The sequence below is a fragment of the Periplaneta americana genome, chromosome 17 (genome assembly GCF_040183065.1).
Source record: "Periplaneta americana isolate PAMFEO1 chromosome 17, P.americana_PAMFEO1_priV1, whole genome shotgun sequence".
NCBI classification, from domain to species: Eukaryota; Metazoa; Arthropoda; class Insecta; order Blattodea; family Blattidae; genus Periplaneta; species Periplaneta americana.
In genome coordinates, this window is record NC_091133.1 from 48,543,861 (window position 1) to 48,564,115 (window position 20,255).

The 20,255-nt window shown below is 34.5% G+C and overlaps 1 protein-coding gene across 1 annotated transcript in view; it reads right to left on the bottom strand.

Annotated features, from left to right (window-relative positions):
• LOC138693354 (glucose dehydrogenase [FAD, quinone]-like) overlaps positions 1–20,255 on the bottom strand; it is a 65,081-nt gene that overhangs the window by 35,058 nt on the left and 9,768 nt on the right. Inside the window, exon 2 of the mRNA XM_069817270.1 lies at positions 11,635–13,585. Within this exon, the coding sequence (XP_069673371.1) occupies positions 11,693–13,582 (1,890 nt within the window). The 5' untranslated portion in view covers positions 13,583–13,585 and the 3' untranslated portion in view covers positions 11,635–11,692. The remainder of the gene's footprint in view (positions 1–11,634; positions 13,586–20,255) is intronic.

The window sequence follows — 20,255 nt, forward strand, 5'->3', positions numbered from 1 at the left end:
CTGCAGCAGAATGGCGAAGTACCGAGAAACATCTCAAGTTTTACGGGAGGAGAGTCCTTGAGAAAGATGTACATTACATGAGTTATTATTGTGCTTCATCATAAGAGGACATTTATTCTAGTATTAACATTAAGTATGGTAGTTAGAACCGAGAAAGATAGGAGTTTTAATCCACCGATATTTTCCAAAGCCTACAATTACGGTTAAAGAACTTTCTTAAAAAAATGTTGGAATAACCAATGCCGTTTATACTGCATGTTTTCTTTTCTATATCAGATCAAATAATGATGGTGTAAATAAAGATTTGTTGATGACAGGCTAATTTAACTCGGAAAAAATCAAGAATGCGATATCTGAATTTTGCTGCTATTTATAAGCAAAAATTCGTTTATGGAATAAATTTCATTTATTTGTTTTGCTTTGAAATATTAATTCAACTGCTGGTCTCTTATTAAAAATCGGTTAGCCTTTTCTGGTATTATTTGTGGTATTTTTTGTAATAATATGCATGTTATAATACTTCTTGCATTAAATGTTTTCTAAAAAAAAGAAACAGATTTATTTCAATGACCAATATCTCGAAACAGGTTTTTGGCGCTTGATTATTATTGCTGATCACCGTCCAATTGATTATCATTACCTTGTCCCAAGAGTCTGAATTAATGATGTGTCTTCGCCATCAAAGCTTTTAATTAGAATAATTTAATTTCTTAAATAACATTTAAGTGTATCCATTTGACTTTTAGACAATGTTTAATTAGAAGAATTTAATTCCTAAAATTTAATAACATAGTTAATATTTAAGTGTACCAATTTAATTTGCGGGCCCTTGAAGTTTAATGTCCTTCGAGGTGGGCCCTGAACTTAGGACCTAGTTTGAACTTTAAAATAAAACGTCCTATACTCATCGAAATAGTGTTCTACATTAAATTTACCTATAAATTCCTAATTCATCTTGCAATATAAAAATGTATGTATTTATAAATTTTTCAACCTCTGTGATCCAGTGGTTATCATATTTCTCACACAATCCGTGTTCCATCGCACAGAGATCCGAAACTCGGAAAATCCCGCAATTTTTTTTTTCTTACGACACTTGATTAACAACATATTGAACCAACTAAATTCGATACTGAAAGATTTTTAATTTAATAAATACGACGGTAAGAACAGTTTGAATTTACATGTTTAAACATTTCACTTTTTACGGTAATGAAAGTAATACTTTTTTTCCTAACTTTTACAAACGTAGTTTTAATCTTAATGCATTTTAATGTCAAGAATGACCTTTATGCACCACAAAGAAATTGTGTATGTGTGTGTGTGTGTACCCACTTCACTTGCGTCATTCGGTTCCGCATATTGCGGATAGATGGCAGGACTTTAACCCAGTTTCAATTTGCACACCATTTCGGTGGGCCACATTATGCATGATGCGTATCTATGAAGAGTTATGTCATGTGCTTGAGTGAGTGTATGTGTAAGTGTAGTGTAGGAAATGGGTGAGGGTGATGATGGTGAGGAAGGGAGAAGGGGAAATCCGGTGCCATCACGTAGCCTAATCCCGTCAAATAACATCAAGGGGGCCGCCAGACTTAACGCCCCCATTCGGCGGACAAATCACTATCAACAGTGACACATGCCTACTCTTCATATACACTGCGGAGAGATTTGGGACTTAACTCAGGGATATGGTACACAATTTAGTGATTAGAAGTTGTATCCTAGGCCCGAGGTAGAAATTTTACAATAAAATTTCTGACCCCGCCGGAAATCGAACCCGGGCCAAGTACCTAGTCTGTAGGCAGACGCCACAGAGCTAACTCGGCGGATCGCAAAGAAATAGTAAAAGTTAAATATTCATTTTTCATTCATTATGTTCTGTCCAAGGGAAGTCTTTCACTGCAAACCCAACATTCTCCAGTTTTTACTGTTTTCTGCCTTCCTCTTTGTCTCCTCATATGATCCATATATCTTAAAGTCGTCTATCATCTGGTATCTTCTTCTGTCCCGAACTCTTCTCCCGTTCACCATTCCTTCCAGTGCATTCTTCAGAAGACAGTTTCTTCTCAACCAGTGACTCAGCCAAGTCCGTTTCCTCTTTCTGATCAGTTTCAGCATCATTCTTTCTTCACCCACTCTTTCCAACATAGCTTCGTTTCTTATTCTGTCTGTATATTTCATACATTTCATACTTCTCCATATCCACATTCCAAATGCTTCTAATGTTTCAAAGGCCTAATGTCCGTTAAGTACAATATAGAGGAATGTAATTCAGTCAATACTTAACAAAGAGAAATAAAATTCTATATTATAAACGTTTCCGCCAATTATATTGGCATCCTCAGGTTAACATGTTCATAATTTTTGCCTGACTGGCATTAAGTAATTTCAAAGGCATAATGGTCCGTTAAGTACAATATAGAGGAATGTAATTCAGTCAATACTTAACAAAGAGAAATAAAATTCTATATTATAAACGTTTTCGCCATTATGTCTTTGAAATTTCTTAATGCCAGTCAGGAAAAAATTATGTACATGTTTACCTGAGGATGCCAATATGATTGGCGAAAACGTTTATAATATAGAATTTTATTTCTCTTTGTTAAGTATTGACTGAATTACATTCCTTCTAATGTTTCTCTTCACTTCGTCGTAATGTCAATGTTTCTGGCCCATACAATGCTACACTCCGCACAAAGCACTACAATAGTCTCTTCCTTACTTCTTTATCCAGAGGTTCGCAGAAGATGCTCCTTTTTCTATTAAAAGCTTCCTTTGTCATTTCTATCATCATTTTGACTTCCTTGCAGCAGCTCATGTTACTGCTTATAGAATACCCCAAGTATTTGAAGGTGTCCACTTGCTCTACTGCCTCATTTAGAATTTGCAAGTTTACCTTCTTTACTTTTCTTTGGTCCTCGTCTTGTTGGAATTTATCTTCATCCCCTCTTCACAGCTGTCAATTAGGTCTAGTAGCATATCCCTTAGTGTCATCTGCTCTTCTGATAACACCATATCATCAACAAATGTTATATATAACCTTTATTTAATTCTTACATATTCGACAAAAACAAATAGTGTGATGAAATAAAATCTCTTCGAGCTACAAAAAATTTGCAACTGAACGTAGCAATGAGTTTACGTACTGAAGAATGCTTATAGTGTGTAGAATGTGATAAAATGAAAAACGTTTGCAGTCACGTGCAGTCGTGAGTGTACATTATGCCTGGTGAGAGTCTGCATTAGCGCATGGGCCAGCCATGCAAGCAGGTACAATACCACGCTTCCTCAATCAGCACCCCCACGTTGGCACCACCGCACAGCGTAAATTTCTGCAGATTTTTATTCGTTTGTATTGGTTATTCACATAGTGTGTATATGTTGCAGTTTCCGAATGTGCATACTGTTATTATTGCGCGTACACAATGGAATGTCGAAAATGTGGGAGAGAACTGTACGAAATTCTTCAACAAAAATTTGGTGAAAATAGAAGTGGACAACGAGAAAATTTTCATTAAATTATGTAATTTGGTGGAATGGGTTTCTCAGTGGTAGAATCATAGAGGAATCGTCAGCTTCAGATGAGGTTAAGGAGGATGCCGTAAATTGACTTTTGATGAAAGCAGTGACAGAGATAATTTACGAAAAACAGAAGCAATGCGTCAAGAAAAAGTGTGACCCAGGTAGCTTTTGCTACAATAACAAGACTTAAACAAGAGTTAAAAGAAAGGAATGAGGTAGGTAGCTTCTAAAATAAAGTTGTATTAGCAAACCCTACGAGAGCTGAAAAATACATCGGGCGTGAATTGACTCTAAATCACCCAAAGAAATGGGGCCTTACTCAGAAGAAAAAGCTGTATAATGAATTTTCGAGGCGAGTTTAAGTGAAAACAATGTAAGTTAATCCGGAAAGAAATGCTCATTTTTATTCCTCTTATCATCGGGTACTAGCAGCTAAAGAACATTTTTACCCACCAAAAACATCAATGACTTTCTATGAAACATCTGTAGAAGTGAAGCTGCAGGAATTGTACCATACAACAACAGGTCTAGTAAAACTACAGGATACCTACTGTAATAGAATCATTAGATACAATAAATCCAGATGCTTTCATATTAGTTTTAAAGTGAAGATTAGATAGCAGTAGTGGGGAATCATCATATAAACAAAGGTACAGTAATCCGACTTACAACGAAAGTCATGTCTTTGTATCGTGTGTTGTGCCAGTTCAGTTACTTTACCAAGTAGATGAATCATCTTCGAAGGTAATTGAAGTGGTCAGAAGCAAAGGAGTGTAAGTGACATTTCTAAAAAAAAAAAAATAATTTCAGTTAATCCAAGGTAAACTAAAGCATTTAAAATTTAAGGGGTTAGGTACCGACAGGTTACAGCAGTAAAGTTTTGGAAATATTCAACATTTTTCCTCCATTACTGTATTTTGTACAATAATGAAAATTAGTGTGTGTTCTTCTGTTATATGAAAAAAAAATATATATATATATTTTTACGTTAAAAAATTATTTACATTTTTTTTTTTTTTTTCAAAATTCAATTCTCTGTGCAGTGATGAAGCATTTCCCATATAACTTAAAAACTATCCAACATTCTGTGATGATATTTCTTGTGTATTTATGCATGTCATATCTCGTACTATATGATGCAAGATCACTTCTGTACCTTTGGTAGATTGTCTGGTAAAAACTGAATTCATTTTTAAAAATGGTCAAATATCAGTATTTTTTTTTCAACACAAAATAAAAAGAAATATTATTTATTGAGGAATGTACTTGAAAGAGCATGATATTATAAACATGAGTTTCATCAATAAAATAAAAGACAGAGAACTTGAAAAAGTTAACAAGTTTATGAGTTACAAAGGAAACGCTTTATCACTCCACAGTGAACTGCCACCATTTTGAATTTTGAAAAAAAAAATAATTTTTTCTAAATCGTAAAAATATTTTTTTTATATAGCAGAAGGACAGTGTTTTACACATACCAATTTTCATTATTGTACAAGATACAGTAATGAAGGAAACAGATGTTGAATATTTCTAAAACTTTTACTGCTGTAAGCTGTACCTAATCCCGTAAGTGGTAAAGAGATGTAATCTTTTAACCACATCACACATTAATATTTAAAATTAAAACTTCACGGAATTTACGAAAGCTTAGCAACTTTGAATCACATTTTCTAGTAAATAACGTATGTGCACTTACACCCCTTTGCTTCCGACCACCTCAATTGTGTGATAAAATCCTCATTCCTTGTTAACTCGATACTACAGACCCATCAGAATCCACTTCACTTGTTTCTGCTGTCAGTGGTGCCGGTGAAGATGTGACAAAACGCTTTGGTGTCATTTTGATCACTATTTATTGTGGATACAGTATGAATGAATTAACCTTCAATGAGTGTGCCTTAACTACGATACTAGTAATGCATTTTTTTTAAATATCCTTTATATTATACGCCTCATCTATACTTAAAATTCTTCTGCATGGGGCCTGTGTCATTTCTGCCGCACTTCTTCCATTGAGAAAATTTCAGAAGAAGCTCATGAAGCCAGAAATAAGGATATTAAATTCTTCCGTGAACGCCATTCAAAAAAAAAAAAACTTAAAGAATTGTTAAAAACGAAGACATTTTTAAGAATGATGTTGACTTCTGATCCAATCATCACACTACTTCGAAAACTGCCAAGATAACCTGAAAAATCTCTTCCATCTGAAGTAATTCATCTTTTTAACCAGCCGCCATTTGAGATATCCCTACAGTTTTCTTCCACAACTGACATTAACGCTACTTCCGATAGTACAGCTGGGCCTGATCAATTATTACGCTATATTTCCATCAACAGTACAGCTACATCAATATTATTCTAATTTTATTATTCTATGCTGTTTTATTTGTTGTTCTGTGGTTACAACACAACCATCATCATAAAATGACAATCCATACGAAAGATATTACAGAGACGGCCATTTTTTATGTATACAAGCTTAAACTGAAGTTTCATTTGTGTGTAACTACAATAAATTAATTCTCATATATAGTTACACATTGCTTATACATCCATCGCTTAGGTATGCGTGGTTTATTAGTACTGGTTTATGCATCAACTCTGTATATGTGTCGTATAGAAATTATAGCTACCCAGTTTATTAGGAAGACCGTTACTGTATATCTTGATGTCTTTGTAATGTAGTTTCCATGTTAACACTGAAAGTTGTTTTTTATTGCAAACGTCAACACTGATTATGAATTAAACTATGTTCAGATCACTTGCCCATTAACATTGCAAAATATTTTAAATGTCTTCTTTAGCAAAAAAGAGTGTAATTTCTCTCTGACAAAAAAAAATTCTTAAATTAATGATATTACGTAAGTACTACATTTTGTATTTATTTATTCTAAGAATTAATAGTAAGCTTATTAAAAATCTTATTTGACGGTTACTACGACACGTTCTTCTGAAAGGATCTCCTGTTGATGTAGATTGCGCCAATTCTTGAGAATACGGTGTTCAGTTTTTCTAAAATACAGTAAAATGTCTTAATATCCATTCTAAAATATTAAAAATCATCATTTTTAGCTGCGGGATAGAATAATGAAGTTACGAAATTCACGTGTCAACTGATTGTCATTCATTCATTCATTCATTCATTCATTCATTCATTCATTCATTCATTCATTCATTCATTCATTCATTCATTCATTCATTCATTCACAGTATTCTACCTACGGGCGGGTCTTTCACTGCAAACCCATCAATCTCCAAACTTTTCTATTTTCCTCCTTCTACTCTTAGTCTCCCTATATAATCCATGTATGTTATGCTGCCTATATTTGATATCTTCAGCTGCCCCGAACTTTTCTTCCGTTCACCATTCCTTCCAGTGCATCCTTCAGTAGGCAATTTCGTTTTCTCTTCCTGATCAATTTTAGCATTATTCTTTTTCATCCACTCTTTCTAGAACAGCAGTATTTCTCATTTTGTCTGTCTATTTCACACGCTCCATTCTTCTACATATCCACATTTTAAATGCGTCTTGTAGTTTCTCTTCACTTTTCCGTAATATTCATTTTTCTGCTCCGTGGAGTACCACACTTCACACAAAGTACTTCACTAGTGTCTTTCTATTTCTTTTTCCAGGTGTCAGCATAAGATACTCCTTTTTCTCTATTAAAAGCTTCCTTTACCATTGCTAGGCCTATCCTCCTTTTGACTTCTTGGCAGTAGCTCATGTTATCAGTAACCGCCTCCACCCTGACCAACACCTGCTACCGTCATACTGATGCCGAAACACGAAACAACATGCACAGGGTTTCGGAACCGGCCTACACTCTGTACATAGCCATATTCCAGATTCGAGATCAAGAAAGCATACGACATGAAACAGTGTATGTTGATCTCTTCCCTTATCTTGGGTAGCTTCTCTCGTCTTTCTGTATTTTAATAAGACCTTAGCATAATTCAGTCGAATAAAGCTTGTTATTAAAAGTACTATGGAATAATCAGAGATCGAAAAGTCGTTGAACACTGTTGTCAGTCCTTCTCTTACTTCATCACGTCATCTGGTCCAGCTATCGGGTGGTAGTTTGAAAAGACCAGAGTTCGTTTTCCTGTCGATCTCATGACACTTGTGGAAGACAAATTGGATTAAGATGACATTTCATATAATATTCCATTGTCTCACTGTAATCATAATATTGCACCTGTCTACTGAGCTTGCTAAAGGGACTGCGGCTCAATTCTTTGCAGATTTTGAGTCTTGTGGAGGAAAAAGTAGCTGGTTATATATAATAATGTACGTAATTTCACCAATTATTTGAAAGATTTTTAAAATCTAAGGGCCATATTCATAGACATTGTTAGCGCGGGCTTCCGGTTGATGATCAGCGAACTAACATTTTTCGTATTCATAAACCAGTGATGGTATGATATGATACATGATATGATATGATATGATGTGATGTGATGTGATGTGATGTGTGGTGTGTGGTGTGTGATGTGTGATGTGTGATGTGTGATGTGATGTGATGTGATGTGGATCCTGTACAAATAATCAGTCGATAGCCTGGGCTAGTTTAGCACGCTTGTAGCGCGGCTAGCGAAATGTCTATGCATAGCACCCTAAAAGACTAATAAGAAATAACCAAGACTATCTTCTTAATTAAGAGAAGAAAGTTACAAAATATGTACTTCTGATACTTTCTCAGAGAATTCGAATCATGGAAAGTAATGCCTGGAAGAGGCAGAAGTGTAGAATTATGCAGCGAAGTACCTAAAGCCAATGCCTGGATTTTTTATAAGTCTGGACTATCTACATCTGATTGGGTAACCTGCCTTAAAATGAATGTCAATTTAGCAGCAGTTAGAGGAGTACCTGGTCGCTCTTTGGACGGATCCCGATGCAGACATGGATTCCCGGAGACTGAAACCCTTGCCCACGTCCAAGGTCAGTGTAACAGAGGTTTACTCCTCCGAAATGCCAAACACCATCATGTTCCATCCTTAATTGCAACTGCTTTGAAAAAAAAAAAGTCTTGGATAGTAGAAGAGGAAGTTTTTTGCCTTGCTATTGGCATCATAGCGTATTCCCAGACTGGCAAGAAAGGATATATAATTCATCCTACCATAAGGATTGAAACGGGGAGTAGCCAGTCCAAGGATGTGAATCAAGAAAGGATCAACATTTACCTGCCAATAGTTGATTACTTCAAAGTAAAATACCAGCTTGAATTGGTCTTCTTATTGGAGCTCGTGGTGTGATTCCCAAGTTCTTTGAAAGCTTCAGGAAGACTTGAACTACCAAAGACATTTACAACTGACATCATAACGTCAGTTTTGAAACGCTCTTTCAAATTTTGAGTCATCATATTCACTGTATTTAATTTTTTTTCACTCTATAATTCATTATGTACTCTATATGTTTATTTTAATTTTCAGTCAACAAATACAGTATTTATGTAAAACATTTACTAGGTACTGTAAAATTCATGTAGGAGAGTATACTGAGTCCTTCTGGGCTACCTCCAATGGGAGCAGTTAATAAAATTATGCTGGTTTTGTTTAGGTCTCAGATTTCCTTAAGAATATTAAACTAATATACACTTAATATTCTCAGTTTTCCTACAATTTACCCATGTGTATTTTTCCCGTTTTCATAGATTTTCAGACTATTGTTACCTTTTTCATTTTTTTAATATAACACATTCAAAAATACTTTTTTTAAATGAAACTCAAATGTATACATCTATTCAAAGTTGAGAAAACTTTCTAATTTCCTTTAATTAAGTTGAAATACAGTAATATTTACATAGAAGTTAAAACATAATTTCATTCTTAAAACGATTAGATTTAACTCCACAATACCCTATTGTTTTCAATTATTATGTACCGATTGCTTTTGAAAAGCTTATTTCGAAGTATAAAAAACATTAAACATATACGATTCATTATTGTAAAATATGTTGCCCTTTTTGTCTATAAAACTTTATTCCTAAAAAAATGTTTTTAAAGTTTCATATTGATCATAATATTAAGTTTTAAGTAAATCTAGTGCAAACTTTCCTAGATCCCTACACGCAAAACAATTAGCTTAATTTTCTTTAGTTTCCTATAAAAGCATAAAGGTAATATCACTGATGATCGAAGAACTAAATGGCATTTATATCTGAATTTTATATTATTCACATGTTATAAAAATAAGCTATTTGTGAAGCAGACAAAAAAGTTTCATTTTTATATTAACCTTATCATCAACAAAATTTCTGATATTTAATAATTACCCTCATTTGTCAATAACATCCGACTATTGGAGGTTTTTAAAAAAAAATATCCAGTGCTCTAACTAGCTAAATAGGCTTTTATTTAAACTTTTATAGTTATATCTCTGATAATTTAAAAATGTGGACCTATAATAATAATAATAATAATAATAATAATAATAATAATAATAATAATAATAATAATAATAATAATAATAATAATAATAATAATAACAATACTAATAAATATATACAGCCTATATTATTATTGTTATTATTATTATTATTATTACCTTATCATTACATACAAGTTATTTTTACCCATTTTACCCATTACATTTTTATTTTCCGCCACGGTGATTTAGTAGTTAGAGCACTGGACTTATACAGTAATTATATGGACTCGGATTCAATCCCCGACTTACCTCCCGTGGTCCAGGTAACACAGGGATTTTGTCCGGAAGCTCCAGTTTCCCTATGGCATCCCAACAAAAATCTTCATCATCTCATCTCAACACGGTTGTAACATTATACCAATCTTCTATGGCGCCCCCTGGGCAATGACTCAGTCGGTAAATTGTAGAATAACTGGCTTCGTAAGAGTGAATGACGAAAAGTCAAGTACCCACCATTAGTAAAAAGTGATGTTATTTTCACAGACGTCAGAATTTTTCAATGCCCTCAGAAAATTTTAGTAAGTATATCAGAGTTTTCTTCTGGATATGTACACATTATGAAGAGAGGCTATTAATAAATGACTGAGGAACAAAATGGCAGTCATATAATCACTGGCGATTCCTCCATGAACAATATGAGGATGATCCTACAGTTTAACTTCGTGCCTCTGAGGATAGAAAACATTTTAATTACAGATTCTGATTTTTAATGCGTCCCGACGTAATAATTTTCTTCAAACTTCCACTTTCTGTCGTGAGGTGTCGCCACTGCACATCTCAGACCTTAGAAATACTTTCCAAGGAACCATCCAAATATCTTACAGCAAACGGTTTTTTTCTAGCAGTGAAGTTAATGACATTGGAGAATGCGGAGGGCAGGGTATGGCTTAACTTTAACCGCGTTTGAGGATGTGACCGTATATCCTAATACTACGGCCCTTCTTTCTGGGTGGTGGAGACCTTGTCAGAGACTACAATACGAATTTTCAAGTAGCCTTGCAGCCTCCTTAAATGTAGTTCATTGGTCATTTTAAAAGAACAGAATAAACGAAATAATAAATAATTTAAAATGATATAATATAAAAATAAAACTAATAAAAACCAAAATTACATAAAAATAAATAAAATAAGCTATAATAAAACACAAGAATTAACAGGACTTTCAGATGACAATACTGCCGAAAGAATATCTGAAGATGTATTTGATCATTTGGAAGAATTTAACTGTAGAAAGAAATTAATTGCGTATTATTATTATTATTATTATTATTATTATTATTATTATTATTATTATTATTATTATTAGTTTCTGTCTTGAGCATCAGTCATCAATCTCATATCTTACATACAAAGAAAAATATCTCGAGTCGCCACTGGTCATATTTCAAATGTTATATTAATTGCTTTTTATGCAAATCAACTCCTCCTCTTATTGGTTTTATTTTAAAATAAACCTTATTCCTAGCAAATCCTCTATGGTTTCACAAGTCATCTGACTTTTTGATAACAGTAGTATAAAGTTAGCAGAATGAAATTAACAGGAATAGTTAAAATTTATCGTTAAACTCATGTTGCCATATTCTGTTTACATTTTAATTGTTACATTTGTAATTGTTAAATGCAGGTTGTTAAATATTTTTATAATATATTCTTATCATCAGTTGCTATTACGTACGCACCTGTATCTACGTCGATAGCTTCACAGTACATAGAAATAGCACGTGTTATGCAATTCTTCTATATGTTGCCGAGTTCCCAGTCCTGCTTTATGAACTCTGCTCCCTTCTCTGCTATCATCATGGTCGGGACGTTGGTGTGGGCGGCTGGAAGCTCTGGCATAATAGAAGCGTCGATCACTCGCAGCCTCTTCACGCCGTGCACCTTGAGCCTCGAGTCCACGACTGCGCCGGGTCCCATCTTGCAAGTGCCGCTCAAGTGCCAAATGGGGAAAGCGAAATGCCGTAAAACGCATCGCCAATAATTGTCTGAGCCAGGCGGAAGATGCTCACAGCCGGGTGTGGGGATATCGTGCAACCTTGACCCATACTTCTGAAATGCTCTAGTCTTGGCTAATTCCAAAATTCTTTTAACTCCCTTAAGTAACATTTCAATGTCTGATTTATCTTCAAAGAAATCGAGGTAGATACGTGGTTTATCGTGTGGATTTTTAGATTTGAGCATAATTCTCCCTCTGCTTTTGGGCTTTAGTACTATTGGTACACCGCTCCATGCATGAACGTTTTCAATAGGTTTATATACAGTATCGTACACATTTTCTTTAACGCCTAATGTCTCACGAAGGGTGCTTTCTGCTGCCATATTTGAGGAAAATAACATTAATTCTAAATCCGGATTTCCATTCGACTCATGTGGGTTCTTTGAGTCATGAAAAGATATGCCTTCAGCAGCTCCAGGTATAGAGAATGGCCCTGTACGATGAGCCATGAACTCTATAAATTTCCCAGTACCTATCAAATCACTTGTTCTTAGAGCAACTGACTCATTGACTATAAAGTGAATTGACATCACTCCTATATGATCCATGAGATTATAACCAACTGGGAGATCTTTTACCGTTGTAATTCCCATGTCATTGAGATGTGGTCTTGGTCCAATCCCCGATAGCATAAGCAGCTGAGGAGAGTTTACAGCTCCTGCTGATATTATAACCTCCTTCTTTGCATGCACCACATGTAACTTGTTATCACGAAAAAATTCAACGCCGTATGCAGTCTTCGTGAAGGGATCTAGAAGAATCCTAGTGACAAGACTCCACTTCATAACGTGTAAATTCTTTCTATTTCTAATGGGATGCAGAAATGCCCTCGAAGCACTCCAGCGAGTTCCATTTTTTATCGTTGCTTGCACGAGACTGAATCCCATTTGCGTCTCGCCATTATAATCAACGACTTTGTGGCCCATCTCCTTCCCAGCTTCAAGGAATGCACCAGCCAGGGGTGTGTGGTACGGAGCGTAGCTTATAGGCAGCTCGCCTTTTGTTGAATGAAATTGTTCGTCTTTACTTAATTCAGCGATTGTCATATTTTCAAGTTTGAGGAAATGAGGAAGAACATCTTTGTAACTCCAACCAGGGTTGCCTAACTTTTCCCAGTGGTCATAGTCGTGGCGGTTTCCTCTTGTATAAATCATGTAATTTATTGTGCTGCTTCCGCCCATAACTTTCCCTCTAGGCAAAGTACATTGTCCATTCTTCATGGCAAGACATGTGTTTCCATTCGGCTCCGTTTTATATTTCCAGTTTGCTTCTGAAAGCTGTAGCGGTGATACTACCAGGGGGATATCCATCACGAAGTTCTCTTTACCTCCGGCTTCAATTAGTAGAACCTTCCAGTTAGAAACTTCGCTAAGACGATTCGCAAGAACACAGCCGGCCGATCCTGCACCTACAATTATGAAATCATACTCTTGAAGGATGTTTTTCTCATCTCTGGGTTCCTCTTCGAAATGCTTCGTTCCTTCATTTATAAAATTTATTGTTGCCATTGTTCCCTGTCTTAGATAGTTCTTGACATATTGAGCAAATCTGCTCTTGAAATTCAATCCAGTAGCACAAGAATTACTCAAAACGCAGATAACAACCAGAAGTACTGTAGTACTGATGTCCATTATCTGAAACAGAAAATGTTAGTTTAATTTATTGGTCTCTTAATTTAAGTAAATTATATTTTTAACTCTTCGAATTTTGTTATGTTAATAATACATGCTGTGACCTCGCGTTCAAGAAACATGAATTCACTATATGACTGTAAAAATACGATTTGTGAAGAATATATTGTTCGTAAGACTTTTTTTATTCACTGGTTGCATTCCAATCTTTGTATACGAGTATCTACATAAGTTTAATAAGTACCGGTAGTAAAATGGATATATCATGAACATTTTATAACTTACTTTATTATTATATATTGTTACATTTCCTGTATATACAGAGTGAGTCATAAGTATGTCTGGAAAACGCGTGAGCGTGCTTCTGGATAAAAAATAAGAACAATTCCTTATATAAAAATTTGACGGAAAATTCTTATTTATTGCAGAAATGGTATAATATAATTACAAAAAAACAAGGGAAATAGAAATAAAATAATACAATCAATATAAAAAAGGAGATACAGTAGTATTAACAAAATTTGAGACCGAATAAGCAGCGCTCGTGTTCGGTCGCAGTTCAGATATAATATTAATAGACCTATAAGAGAATATAAAATAAAATAAAATAGGTCATACTTTGTTTTTGTTCTTTTTTTGTTGTGTCACAAGTACATTTTTGGAAACTTGTCATTTAACGTTTACAAAAGGTTATCAATGTGTCCTCCTCCACTGTTTACACATGCATGAGCATGACGTACACACGACTTGCGAGTTCGCTCAAACATCATGTTGTTATCACGGATCAATTGGCGTGCATTTTCAACACGTTGCAATAGCTCCTCTGCATCATTCACTGGTATTGCATAGACAAGAGCCTTCAAGTGACCCCAAAGGTAAAACCTAATGGGGTGAGGTCGGGTGATCTGGGTGGACAAGGCACTGGACCACCGCGTCCAATCAAAACAAACTACTGTGTTGTCATTGTGTTGTTTGTAAACAAACATTGGATCAAAATCAAAACAAAAATAACACAATAATATGATCGGCCACTTAGGAAAACAAAAGTCACTATTACGATTTTTTCAATAAATAAGTATTTTCCGTCAAATTTTCATATAAGGAATTATTTTTAATTTTGATCCAGGAGCACACTTACGCGTTTTCCAAACATACTTATGACTCATCCTGTATTTCTTACACCTGTAGTAAAAAAATACGAGTATGAAACTGGAAATTCTTTGAAGTTAACAGTTTATTTAATGTCTCATAGTAACTTGTTAGTGAATATTCAGTGCTCAGTGAATTATGTCAACAAGAAAAACAAAATAATTTGGTCTATATCTTTCGTACGTGAACTCAATTCACAAAAAACCTGAACGCAGATGATGTAATCACGTAATCTCGGCCTATGTGATATGTTTGTATAAATATAATTCTTTATATTTACACATAAAAATATTGTATTTCTCATTGCAACCTCGGTTCAAATATATATTTTGTAATATACTGTGGTTGCAATTCCGATTCCATTAATAGTTATTTATTATTTTTATTTCAAATCGTGCATTGTATTCTGCTGTCATATGCAGATGTTTTGTACTTTTTTCTTTTATTTTGTAGCCTACTATTTTTTGTTATCTCACTCTCTTCAATTACGCTATATCATGTAATATTTTTTTCCATTTTAATTTATCGTTCTGTTTATATTTATCAGTTTATTTTTAGAACGCAATAATTGATTAATTGGAATTTTTATTAAGCTAATTCGGAGATACCGTTCTCGTCAGATCTGCGAAATTTATGATGAAAAAAGTGATTGGAGTAGAATTTCATCTTACTCTCATTCGACTATTACCTCATTATTTCCAGACCTTCTCCTTGTTCACTTAGTCTCTATTATGTTTAGATGGAAAGTGGAAAAAAGAATAACTCTAAAGTCTGTCCAAAGAAAGAAGAAAGTGATGTAAATACATGTACGCGGTCTTTAGATCTCTGAATTGGCATTGACCCTCTTGTTCCTTGTCATATGAACAGATATATTGGTGATGTATGGTTTATATCACTCCTTTCTTCCACTAGGAAGAATATATTATCTAATATTATCTTTCCCATCCGTATCAGTTAATTTCAACTCCTCTCTCACACTTTAATTTATAAAAATTCAAATGAACATCTCACTTCAAAACTAAAATAATTTAAACCCACTCCATCTTAGGTCATCTTATCTCTCAAGGTTCAACTCACGTTATAACAGAGCTCATCTCAGTTTACCTTACCTTTTCTCAATTCACTTCACTTCGGTTCATGTCAAAACTGAACATACTTAATTTCATGTTGCCAAATTTTCTCACGTCAACTCACCTCAAAATTAATATCACCTCGCCTCAAAACTCAATATAGTGGAAGTTAAATAACCTTGCAGCTTAAAAGGGGCGATAGGTTACACGTAAATGAATAGAAAACCTATAGCTATTACGTTTTGTGATTAAATCGCACGGTTAATAAGTAAATTAAGTTTGAAGTTTCAGGAGTCCGGAACCATCGTCGCTAATACACCTACTCGTGATGCAGATGTAAGAAGCCAACGAACTCGGCGAGTCTCCGTACGTAAGCTGCTATTGAAATACGCCAGGGGGATAAATTATTCTTTATTAGATTTCCTATCGATATGGACACAAATCACGATCCTATTCGCGATAGTTACCCAATAAGAGATTGTTAAACATTTGTGAAAAAAAAATGAAGAAACTGAATTTTCCACCAATATTATAGTTTTTTTGTTACGTCTTACATGAGCTATTCGCTCTGGAAATCTGCAAGGCTATTTCACTTCCACCCTTATACATTAGCACGGCCCAAGTTCACCGCTACAGACGATGAAGGTACAATCGACATATAACTAGTCTCTATGGAAAATTATAAATCTGAACTTTCCTGCCGAAAAATTGGAAGCAGGTCAGTGTAATAGGCCTGCAGTTTCTATCATATAATATATATTTAAAAATTATATGTATTCAAGCGTGTGAAATTTATAAACCAGCGTTAGATATGCAGAAATGGAGTAACATTTTGTGACTGTAACAGACCACAGGACCTAACACTTGGCAGCAAGAAGAAGAAAGAGAAGAAAACAGTGTGTTTACAATAAAACAAACACCATACTTTTACATGCTTCGCACCAATTTATTTTGTGTACAGTATTATATTACTGTTGGTTTCATTCCTTTTAGTTTATTTTTTTTTAAATACGTCTTAGGAAACAATTAAGAAGATAAAATTTTGTTTTGCGGATTATACACAAATGACATGTATAGTCTCAATTAGATTTTACAGTTTAATTAGATGTGTATAATTAATCTCACACAAATTTCCGCGATATATCTCTTTGGATATTGCATGGGATATCTAATAATACTTCACTTTTACGAAAGTCAGTTTTTAAAAATGATAAATATATGAAAATGTGTATCATATTTAGGCTATCTATCTATCTATCTATCTATCTATCTATCTATCTATCTATCTATCTATCTATCTATCTATCTATCTATCTATCTATCTATCTGTCTGTCTGTCTGTCTGTCTGTCTGTCTGTCTGTCTGTCTGTCTGTCTGTCTGTCTGTCTGTCTGTCTATCTATCTATCTATCTATCTATCTATCTGTATATGTATTTATTTATTTATTTATTTATTTATTTATTTATTTATTTATTTATTTATTTATTTATTTATTTATTTATTTATTTATTTATTTATTTATTTATCTAATTAGAGGCCTGCCATATGGAAAAAGCGATAAAGACAACAGGAAAATTTATAATAACATGACAAAGGTCTGACACAACAATAGTTCTACGTTGAAAACAGCTTCATGATTTTCAAAATTACTGTGAACAGGTATGTTCTAATTCGACTTTAAAACCTACCTCATAATGATTTTTCTTTGGCATAACTCTTTCTCCTCTACTCCCTCTCCTGATCGATTTATAGTTTTTAAAGTTTATTATTAAGGCTGGTTCACAATAAACCGGGAATGGACGCGACAACAATAACGAGAACGGAAATATTGTTAAATCTGAGCATTCACAATTAACATTCACGTTCCCGTTCCCGGGTTCCGACAATCTGCTCGTTAATTGTGAATACTCACATTTAAATACATTTATTTTAACAATATTTCCGTTCTCTTTCTCGTTGTCGTTTCCGTTACCGGTTTATTGTGGACCAGCCTTTATTATTTTGTCGTTCGTATGTGTAACGTACTGTACTACTTTCTCCTATCTTTAAATATGCAAGGCCATTCCCCAAAAACATCTTCTGAAGCGAATACTCATTCACCAAGTGGGATTACTTAACTCGATGAAACTAGAATAAATGACAAAACTGTATGTTGCGTACTAGCGAGGAAGTAGCTATATAAATTCATTACCATGTCTCCCGACCGGTTCACTATGCTTTTAGCAGCAGTTTATATTTTCTTCACGCGCTGACAGCGCAATACATATTAAGACACAACAGGAATCGCTAATAGGCACGTGCTGTCGATATTTGAATGTAATATGTGCAAGATCGGAACATAAAAAAAAAAAAATGCATTTTTCATACGAGTAGTCCACACCTGTGGAGTAACGGTCAGCGCGTCTGGCTGCGAAACCAGGTGGCCCGGGTTCGAATCCCAGTCGGGGCAAGTTACCTGGTTGAGGTTTTTTCCGGGGTTTTCCCTGAACCCAATACGAGCAAATCCTGGGTAACTTTCGGTGCTGGACCCCAGACTCATTTCACCGGCATTGTCACCTTCATATCATTCAGTCGCTAAATAACCTAGATGTTGATACAGCGTCGTAAAATTACCCAATAAAAAATAAAATTCATACGAATTCCCTACTGGTCCGTCTACGTAAACAGAAATCTAATGATCCATTTGCATCAACAGAAATTGAAAACTCTTAAAAAGAATAGGTAATTACTGAAAGCATGAGTGAAACATTTACTTTTCAGTTGACACTGAGGAACTGTGGAAGATGAATAAATTGATATTTTTAGAAGGAAAAAGCCATATATCACGTTAACATCAATTTTAATAAAGGGGTTACGTTTTTATCAAAAACTTTTGTTTAACAATGTATTTAAATTCCTCGCTAAACTGGACAATTAGGCAAGGCAGTTTTCAGTTGTGCCATAACGATGACAAGTACACAATGTTGCCAGCATATGGGCATGATGTTTCCCTGTGACTTTGTTAGCAGGAATAATTTGTTTTTATTTCTCTCCCTCCCTCGTTCTCAACTTTACTGAGACATAGCGCCTAGAGATGGGAAAAGTTGTTATTTTCTCGTAACAGTTCCAACTGTTCCAGTTCCATGAAAATACTAGGTTCCAAATAACAGTTCCAAAATAACAGTACCATCATATATTATATAGCCTACGCCGAAGTTCGCTCCACAGCACCGGATCGAATCCCTCCTCCAGTGTTTTTCCCTTTGTGGCCTGACTCCATGTTGTTACCATAGGATCATTCTGCAGGATCAGAAATTAATTTTTATATTATATATTTAATGTGGAAACTGTACCAAAATAAAACACACCAGGAATGAACGAAACTCCTCCAGAGTCAAGTCCCTAAATTCAGTTCTGTCATTCTGTGAAGCGTGTGACACAATTTATTTTTGTTAAAACCCTTTAGTCAAAGTAGTTTATGCAAACATTTGGGTAAAAAAAGGCAAAAGTATAAGTCGAGGGCCATGAGAAAGTCCAGAAGTCATATTGACAGTATTGACACCACGAAACCAGTTACGTTATATTTATGCACGACACCAGTTCAGGATTAAAAGTTGGTATTGATTTTGTCCCTGAAAATTGTTAAAAGTAGCCAGATATAGTGACAAAGTCGCTAAATTGATAACACTGCAGCAACGGTTGTCATAATGTAGTTCCATACACGGCCGACTTGATGCTAGCTTCGCTTCATCTTTGAAAGCAAAGGTATCATCAAGTCGGCCGTGTTCTATAACATCGAGTATATTGTAACGTGTAACAGCAAGTATTTATAACAGGTACAGTACTACTAGTATGCAATGTAACAGTAATGGTTTGGAACAGGCCGTTACGTTATTTTATAGTCATGACTCATAATGTAGTTCCATAACATCGAGTATTTTTTGTAACAGCAAGTTATTTTTTGTAACAGCAAATATTTTTTGTAACAGGAGTATTTAATGTAACAGTGGAAGAGCCACGTATTACTAGTACGTAATGTAACAGTGGTATTTAGGAAGTACGGACGCTAAATGATCACATACTTCCCTGTATGCCGTGTGATGCAGTACGATGTCATAATGAGTCGAGATGTGAATTCCTGGAAATGAAATCTTTTCTAATGCTAAATTGAATTCGTAGATCAGGTTTGTTCGAAGCAGGAAATGTAATGTAATTTTAAATTATTTTTAAATTGGTCACGAAATCGAAATGGATCCCAGTGGTAAATAAAACCTAACCTATTCTTCCTCTTCTGCTTAGCTGAAGGTCACAGTAGTGTTCAATTTCTCAAAAAAGCGTAAATAAAAGCTATAATCACTTTGGCCATGCTAAAATTCATATTAATAATGTACCGTCATGAAGAATAATAATCTCATTGTAATGAAATATGAAAATTTACCGTTGTATTTTTTTTAACAAAAGAACTTCAATAATAC